General features: G+C 43.8%; 2 protein-coding genes across 2 annotated transcripts; one reads left to right on the forward strand and one right to left on the reverse strand.

The window, feature by feature from the left end:
* Positions 1-4,387: 4,387 nt before the first annotated feature.
* On the forward strand, positions 4,388-5,749 carry LOC131885391 (uncharacterized). Its single transcript, XM_059233424.1, has 2 exons — positions 4,388-4,758; positions 4,878-5,749. The coding sequence occupies exons 1-2, from the start codon at positions 4,392-4,394 to the stop codon at positions 5,663-5,665; spliced, it is 1,155 nt and encodes a 384-aa protein (XP_059089407.1). The 5' UTR covers positions 4,388-4,391; the 3' UTR covers positions 5,666-5,749.
* LOC131885390 (vesicular inhibitory amino acid transporter-like) lies at positions 5,678-7,702 on the reverse strand. The gene is made up of 2 exons (XM_059233423.1): positions 7,178-7,702; positions 5,678-7,107 (listed from the first exon to the last, which is right to left on the reverse strand). Exons 1-2 carry the CDS (start codon positions 7,388-7,390, stop codon positions 5,929-5,931), a joined length of 1,392 nt encoding a protein of 463 aa, XP_059089406.1. The 5' UTR covers positions 7,391-7,702; the 3' UTR covers positions 5,678-5,928.
* Between the last annotated feature and the right edge of the window lie 1,754 nt (positions 7,703-9,456).

Genomic DNA, 9,456 nt, shown 5'->3' on the forward strand with positions numbered 1-9,456 from the left:
CCCGCAATGAATTGGAGAACAGGAAAAAAACAATAAAAATGCCCGGTTTTAATTAGTTCTTGTACCGGGTTGGAGTCCGTAATGGGCGGCCGCAGGTTGAAAACCTTTTATCCTCCTCATCCGAGGACAACACGCTGTCAACTTGGAATGCAGGTTTGAGGCGATCTAGAGACACAGCATCATTTTTGCCACGTCGAGCAATCCCAAAATACTTGGCATGGCGTTCTAAGACCAGGTACGGGCCACCATATGGGCGTTGAAGAGGTGTTTTCAAAGCGTCATTCAGCTCATACACGTGTGTGCATGAGGCCAAGGCTTTACTCACGTCACGTTACTCACAGGCACGTCCCGCCGATGCCAAGCGGGTTCAACAAACCGGCGGTTTCGCAGGAAAGTTCGTAACTGAACGAGGTACTCATTTGATGACTGGGGCTCAGGTGTTATAAAAAACCCTGCTGGTAGTCTAGGTACTTCACCAAAGACCATGTCGAAGCTGGAGCACTCGTGATCCTCCTTGACACTGGATCGGATTCCCAACATGATGAGAGGCAACTCTTGGGTCCAGTGATCTGTTACAGCACGTGCTTTCAGAGCAGATTTAGGTCGCCGGTGGAACCGCTCGACCATGCCATTGGTAGATCCACAAAGACTAAAGGTGACTATCCCTCTCTCGCCACAGCTGCCTAAACCATGACTGAGGCCGGTTTCTGCCTCCTGAAGTAAGATCTGACCTCTGAGGAGAAGGAGGCAATATTGGAGGGCAAAATTCTATCATTTTGCTTGTTGTACACTGCCTCTACTGTGAATAACTTCTCATCCAAGGAGATGGGATTGGGCAGCTTGCCGGGTTGTGTGCAGGAGACAAGCAATTTGAGGAATTGATTGCTACTTTTCATCCTTTTCTCTTTTGTGGCCTCTGAGAGCAATTGTGCTTTACAAAGTTTGTAGCACCAAACATTGAGGTTCTTGGCAAGTAATTTCTGCATGGTTGACCCGCGCCTTCTATAGTCTTTGGCAACGTCAGTTTGGCAACAACAGGGGTAACAACAGGGGTTGGGCTGAAGTTTACCCTGGACAGACCTAATCGCTGCAGGGTTACATTTTGACCTTGGACAACCTTTCCAAGGTCTATCATTGGTTTTACCAAGTTCGCGGTATCATCTGAGGGGTCTGTCACAAAAGTTTTGGAAACTTATAACTTATTATAAAGTTATTATTGTTTTCGACAGCTGATATTCAAAGCTAAAAGCGCAGGAAATTTGAATCAAATTGGATATATAAGCTACGAGATAAATGCACGCCGGAGAACTGAGTAGCAAGATAAACGTTATTCTCCACCGATTAGTTGGCGGTGCTCATTTTTAAATTTGTGGCAAAATGTTAAAAGGTTTAGACAGAGACTTTAACGGTTATCAATATCGTGTTAAGTTAGGTTGGGTTAGGTTAGGTAAGGTTAAATTAGGTCAGGTTAAGATTCAAAAAAGTAGCACCGCCAACTAATCGGTGGAGAATAGCGTTTACCGAGTAGCAACCGTAGCACCCCTTTATTTGATTTGCACTTTACACTTTTTAGCGAATGGTTGAATTAGAAAACTTTGAAGAAAGGAACAAAAAGAAGTTACCACTTTTTTTGGGTCAATATAGATCAGACGATAGTTTTATGATTAAAATAATGTCTAAACCAGAAAGCTTGATTATTCAGATCGCTAAGGAAAAACTGCTTTGATGATATGAAAAAAGGAGGAGCTGAATTTCAGGCCACCGCCACCTTGCACTCAATTTTTTAAAGCAAGATTATAGTTTTGATTAGCATCAGTCTGAGAGCTGGTTTTGGTTGAGTTATTTGAGGGAGGGTTCTGCTTTCCTTCACTGGAACACGGTGCACATGAGACAGGAAAATTGACCAAATAAAAAACCAATTTCAGACGAATTTTCATTTGTTCCGAACTTTCTTGATATTTATATTAACTCTCAAAAAAAGTGCACGAACCTCTTTGGAGATAATAATTGATTTTGAAAATGCGTACTAGTGAACCCTCAGTGTGTGAGAGTTTTTTGCTACAATCATTTTGTTCGTCTAATATTGAATAAGTACTTGACTCCGACAAAATATGTTGTTTTCCCTTCGAGCAGATATTGCTGACGTTTGACCCTTAGCTGAATAAAAGCAGTTAGTGCAACCATGTCGAATTTCTACTCGGCATACAAACAATTTCTTGGTCGGCTTTTAGTGATTACTTTACTTCAATGTAGACATGTGTTTTTTTTCCTTTTTTTGCGGACTTCCTTATCACTACTGTGTGTGTCTGTATTTCTGATTAAGTATTGAAGAACACTTTGTTGAGAAAACGTTGCTTGGGGAATTCTTTCAAGGGGGGTCTTTCCGTAGTTGTCTACGGCTCTCTTGAAGTTCAGAGAGTTATTTTTATATGGTTGACAAATTGATACGATAATGACTCTGCACCCAAGCCAGAGATCAGAAATTACCGGTCGCAATCAAGCCTCTAAAATTGCAGCTTGACATAAAACAAACTATTCCCAACCACGGACTAATGACCAGGACAACCCGAGATGAACGTGGCCCTCAACAAGAAGAAGAGCAAAGCCTTATCAATATCTGGGGGGTCTCCTTTTCAACTTTCTCTTCTCCGGAACCAAGCCCAGCCACTGCTCCAAGATCTCTTTAGCCTTGCCCTCCATTCTTCATTCTTCCCGCCAGTGTGGATGGAGTCAGACATCATCTTCATCCACAAGAAGGGGCCCAGGCACATTCCAGACAATCATTGGACCATTGCCCTGAGAACCCTTTCCTGAAGATGATGCCCATCCTACTTGTTGCCCACTTCTCCGGATTGGTCGAGGATAGAGATCTCCGACCAGAGTTCCATTTTGGTTTACCGAGAAGCTGCTCTACCACCACGGCAGCTACTCTCTTCTATGAAAGTGCATTCTTACATCAGCAATAAGAGGGCAATGTATTAGGAACATATCCGTGATTGGGACGTTGAAGCAGGAAAAGAAGATGACGTCACTATTAAATTTAGAGAGGTTTCTCATTCTTTTGAGGCTTAGTAGTTCTTTGTTATTGTTGTGGGTTGACCGCATGTTCGTGATCATCCTGTGTAATTCTAGTCATAATTTGAATAAAGTTCCCTACGTTGCCTCCTTATTTCTTTGACTGAAATCAAAACATAGCGCAGGCGTGGAACATTTTGCCGTATCAATGGACAAACCGATTACAAGTTCAAGGCTCATTTGATCGATCTAGCAATGTTATTTAGGCAATGAAAATCTATTCCGCATTGAAATCGGAGCGAGTTTCTGAATGGTTGGAGTGGTTGCATCATTTCCTTTCTTCGAGCTCTAATTTGTTGTTGCTCTCGCTTTTAAGTCATTTCATTAGTTCATAAAACTTTTTGTGTTTTGATATAGCAATGTGATTGAGAAGAGAACCAAAAGAGAAAATATCCCGAAAGAGGCTTTCGGATCTTTCGCTAACAAGTTCATTTCGTTTTGAATCCACAAGAGTGTCCACTGCGATGATTTTACTCCAGTTTTCCTTCCACGGGATCGAAAGCTTGATCGAGCGTTCAAATTCCGTCATTTAGAACCTCAATTCCGAGTAGAGCCCTTTGAGAAATGATCTCATATTATGGCCAATTGCCTGCACCAAGATGAAGATCAGACAAGACAATGCAGATGAGCCCGAGTCATTGCTTCACGCCCCAAAAGGGACTAAGATTGATTTTGACAACGACGACGACTTGGTTGGTTGGTGCCGTTTGCTTGCATGCCTGGTTGTACACCATTCACATGTAAATTACTAAAAAGAAGGCTGTCATTGAGCTGAAGTTTGGCCTCTCCAACCAAGAGTACTCTGAACTGTTTGGTATTTGCAATACTATCTCGCATTCGCCGGAGGAGCATAAAATGTAATGGCTCAGAGAGACCCAAATGTCGTATATTGCCCAGTTTCTAAGTCTCCTTGGCTCCCTCCGACCCACTGACAAGACTAGTCAGTGCAATTTTTCTCGCCCCAGATTACGAGTACAACCATTGGGCCCTTTCAGTTTCAGTCCGACCCCTTTGGTTTTGCACACTGCGACAAAATCATAAAGCAGTTGCAAATTGGTCTCGGCACCCAAGTCACGCCCGTCCTCCGTCCTCTATCCTCCATTCTCCGTCCTCCATTCTCCGGTCATAGCCCTCTCGAGAGATGAATCTGAAATTCTTCTCCCCCCCAAGGCATGTCCTCATCGCCCGAGGAAACTGAATCCCTTGAACACGCCGACTGTGGCCTACAGTACATAGAGAAAAAAGATTGGAGTACTCAAAAAGAAAGTGGCCAAAGCCGTTCTGCTAAGCCAGTTCTTCATCCTCACAAGACCAAGATGGTTCCTGAACGTGAAACACATTTCTGGATCCCCAATGGAGTGCTTGCTTTTGCCTATTTGGCCCCACTTTGGTTGACCATGGACACCAATGGTTATACGTTAAAGCTCTTCAGCATCATCGGTCACACATTGCTCTTGGTCATCCAGCCCGATGTGTGTTGTTTGGATGGATTGGTGGAATATTATTGGTATACAGCCATAATAGGAATCAATATCATCTCGCTCTATCACAGTTATCGGGAGACAGTTCTTCCCATTATCCCTCGTCATCTCCAACCGATTGTCTCTAAACTGTTCTACGAGTTTCCAATCTCGCACAAGGAGCTCGGTTCAGTGTTGCTTTACTCCAAATTTACTGGCATAGGTCGGGGAACAACAAAAACACGTGTAACCTTTTGAAAGTACCTTGTCCCCTTTCAGCGTGAAACTTGTTTTTCGGAATTGGAATTGGAAATCTCGAAGCTTTTGTTGTTCCCCGTGAAGGTGAAGATGAGGTGTGGATCAAGCAGGATACCTCGTTCCCCAACTCGTGCTTGAATATACTGATCACAGGTCATTTGGGCGTTTTTTACCAGGGAGCTTTACTCCACGAAATCAAACCTGGACAATTCATCAACTCCATCGAGTGGAAGGCCACCTTTGTCAACGAGCTGAAAGGTTACTGGCTATCTCAGGTAGAAGTGCGAGTGATTGAAGATTCCACAATTCTCATGTTGGACCGAGGCAACTTGATGGGCATGAAGGAGACGGCCCATCACATTTGGCGAAGACTCTTGGCACTTCTTGGTGCGGACATTTTGATGAAAACCAAGCATACTCATTGGTATGTCAAAGATTTCGCCAAGAAAGACAGGAGACACAGGGTGGCGAACAATCCATTGCTACGAAGTCTCTCCGTGGATAATTTATTTGTGTCCAGTCAGAACGCCATCCAAGGCTCCAGAGCTCTCCGTCAAATGATTTCTAAAAGAAGTTCTAGGAGACCCCTGGGGTCCTTGAAGCAACGTTTCAATCAAACCATGCTGAAAAAGAACCTGGGACTGATGTATTTGTGGAGTAAATCAGAATTAAGGCCGACCACAGAGACTGGGCCTTTGTCTAGTCTGTTCCATCAGACTGCCATGACTCCTGAAAATCAGATCTTTGAGGACGAAGGAGTGGTCGAAGACATCGGATGGGAACGGGCTTGGTACCATTGTGGGCATTGTGAGTTTTGTTACCCTTTGGAGGAAAAGGAGGAAGAGATACATCATGCAACCGGTCGACATTAAATCGAGTTCACATGGAAAAAAACGTGTTTATTTCTTATTTATGAAGTATCAACAAGAACGCGTACATAAAGGCGCTTTCAAAGATTCAACATGTGGATTAGTGGAAGACTGGAATGTATCGATTTTTTTTCTGGAAGACATGGGTTACAACTTACATACAGCTAAGATTTGAAATCCGTTGAGATCGAACGTGTTCACTAGATCACGAGGGAAAATAGGTATGGCGAGGAACGGTGGAAGAGGCAAATCGCGCACTTACCCGCTCAAACAGGCACGCCCAACTCGAAGGCCCGCTGCATAGCCCGCCCCGAGTAGTACATGCCACAGAGGCCAAAGCCAACCCCCAAGAAGATGATGAACATATCGTAAACCAAGGTGGACCAACTCATGACGTGCCGACGTAGCTTCAAATGGAAAAAGCTCGGCCAGATGAACGAGAGGAAACATCCCGTGAAACTGCCGATGAAGCCCATCAAGATGGTGAAATGCGGGATCACTACGGCAAACACAATGGTGACCACCACCATCATCACTCGGAAGCCCAATCCCCAAAGCTTGAGCTCGCCGTCTAAAGCCCAAATAGTGGGGAACATGGTCTCAGGTTTGCCCTGGAACATCTCCGTTTCAACGAGTTCGCAAGCAGCGTAGTAGGGCAATGGGTAGGAGAGCAAAGCCTTCACCACCAGGATGATATTGACGATGGTTTTCAGGGTTTGGTCCAAGTTATTGACCACTTCCTCTTGGGTATCCTCTTGCCAGGTTAGAAAACCGATGTAGCCAAACAAAGCCTTGAACACGGCAGCCGCTATGTGGGACCAGTTCAGCATGCAATGGAACTTGGACTTGTCAATCATGCTTCCCTCCAAAGTGGGCAAGAAGATTTGCGAGGTGTAGCTGAACACGATCACGCCCAGGGCAATGGGAAACGATAAGATGTTGATTTGGAAGGTGACCTTGGAGAAGGCCCACTTGTGTGCCTGGGTCAGACAATAGCCGATGATGACGGCGTTGATCACCGTGTGGACGATCCCGTTATAGAAACTTAAGCTGGACACGTTCCGGAGGTTCTTAAGGAAGGCCGTTGGAAGGAGAATAGCTCCACAGATCATCATGTAAGAACGAGTGTCGATGATGCCATTGGGGAACGCTCCCATGAGAAGATCCCCGCAAAGCACCACGTACAGGATGCAGGTCATGAGCAATTCGATCAGTTGAGCCGCATTGACGATCTTCCCGCCATACTGCTTTCCAAAGCATTCCTTAGCAATGTCGTTGTAGCTGAACCGGACCTTCTCGAGCTCGCCCTCGTCATTCTTCTCATAGAGACACTCAACCAGGATCTTACCAGTGTGGCAGCAAATATGGGCGATCCCCACCATAGCCAATATCGCCCAATAGCCGCCGTGCATCACCCCGTAAGGTAAGGAGACAATGAACATACCCTGCAAATACGGAACCAATGTCAACTTGTTTTGAAACCTTCCCCTCATACCACTTGGATTGGATACGAACCTGAATGGCATTGGTCACATTCCATCCTGCTTCCCATTCGGTGATCTTGCCTCGGTTCCGTGGATCATCAGGATCCAGCGCGGTTGGATCAGGGTTTCCCCCACCCGTTTTCGATTTCGCAAAGGTCTTCAGCTCCTCAGCAGAGGCTTTGAGACAATCAGGCGTGATCTTGGAGGTCACGAAATCCTTCACGGAATAGACAAACGACGCCATGTTCTTGGTTGGAATGGCCGAGCTTCTCGAATCACATGACCGGTATAACTTGGGCTTGATCTCCGCCCATACAGGAGCTTGAGGGCAAGATGAAAGGCCTAGGCTCGCCTTTGAATTGGGGGGGAATAGGTTGGACCCAAACTCGATCAAGAAAGACACATTTTGGGGGTAGATTCAAAACATTTCTTGACCCGAAATTCGTCCCCAAAATGGCGAGTGTGAGTCCTTCCTCCCCACTAACAATGGACGTTCCAATATACGAAGGAGTGGGAGGAGAAGGCGGAGGAGAGAGAAAGTCCCTCGCTTTCGTGCGCCTCCCTTGAGATGTACTTCTGTACCATGCTCCATAAGGAGGCCAGGGAAGACCCCCAAAAAATGAAAAGCGAGGCAAGGGTAGGCCCCTTCCCAAAAGGAACGGATGCTTTCTCACGTGGTGCCAAGGCTAACGTGGAATGTTAGGATAGGGATCAGGCAAGCATATGAATGACGTCGATATTGGGGAAAAGTTCTTTGGTTCTGAAGATGCTCAGTCATGGGATTTGTTCCAAGAACATTCATTGCGAGCTCAATCGTAAATTCTGTTTTCATTAAAAGAACAAATGGACGTCTCGAGAGGCTCTTTTTGGTAGGGCTTGCCCAGCCAGCGAAGCCGACCCCATGACGTGTCAAATTCTTCCCATAGGGAGTATCCGTAGGAATCTGGTTCTCTGTCGGTGTGTGTAATTAGCGGTCAAAATTTCTTTTGAAAGGAGGTCGGAGAGGAGAATCGAACCGGGATCGTCTCTCTCTCTCTCGCTCTCTCTCTCTCTTTTGGAAACTGTGCTAACCGCTACATCACGTCTATATTTTGCTCCAAGAGTTTCTGCCAAATCTCATTATTTGTAAAACTCAATCTGAATTCTATTTGTTGTCGCATGCTGAAAATTGCGGCTGATAAATTTCGTGATTATCATTATATCAGTGACTGTTGTGAATATGACTTTCTATTCTTGTCCATAAAGGTAGATTATTTGAGGACCTCCTTATCTCTACTAGGAATGTCATCGCCAGCAATTTAAGATGAAATATTTATGATTCTTATTGGAATTTTCCATCAACAAGTTCAATTTTTATAGAGGAAGCTCATGCAAGTCGCATTTGAAAATGTACAATCTCAGATACCTTTCGTACCGTGTCTTAACGTTGTTCAGTGCCGACCTCTTTAATCTCTCCCAATACAAGAGCCTTCTTATTCATGTGATTCATCTGAAATAACTTTGGACAAGTTCGTTTTTCTTTTTCTTTTTACGAATTTTTAGCCAATTGCTTAGGAGTGATTTCGTTTCCCACCAAGTCACGTCAAGTTTCATTAAAGAATAACGAATTTGAATTAACCAAAACTAAACTAACATGAAACGGAACTAAGAACTAAGGGTTCATCTAATGCAGAGAATCGTCGGAGAGGTATGAGCAAAAGGCTGTACGGATCAAAGGCATTGTTCTGAAGTCGTATATATGGTACGATATGGGTTTAAAAACAAAAACAAAAAAAACAATCGATACAAAACAAATGCTAGCTGAATTTAAACAATCCACCTTCTTGAGCATTCATATATTCGAAAAAAAGTTTAACTGTCATTCTCATCTAATAGATCTCGTTTTTGTCAAGAACCTTCTTCAACGAAGCTCTACCGTTTTATTGGAATTTTTATTTATTAGATAGTTAAATGAATGATTAATTAGGTCAAAACTATTCTTTGTTTCCAATTTGCTTGAAGTTGGTTTTTTACTTTATTCTGCAATATTCCAACGTTATATGAACAAGAAAAGTAATTCTTTTGACCTTAAAAAATCATGTGGATTTTGAGAAATAAAACCAAAATAGCTAAAAGAGTTTCATATTTTAGTAAAGGGATGATTACCGAAAAAAGTGAAAAAGTGAGCACACATTACTCAGTAACTGCTGATATACCTATTTGCACATATTGCTTTAAAAGGCAAATCCATTAAATAACTTTTGTCTTTTCTTGTTTCCAAAGTGTAATACTTTTGCCCATGACCTTACTCAAGACAATGCAAGGTATTGC

This window comes from Tigriopus californicus, chromosome 8, assembly GCF_007210705.1.
Source record: "Tigriopus californicus strain San Diego chromosome 8, Tcal_SD_v2.1, whole genome shotgun sequence".
In the NCBI taxonomy this organism is placed as follows: Eukaryota; Metazoa; Arthropoda; class Copepoda; order Harpacticoida; family Harpacticidae; genus Tigriopus; species Tigriopus californicus.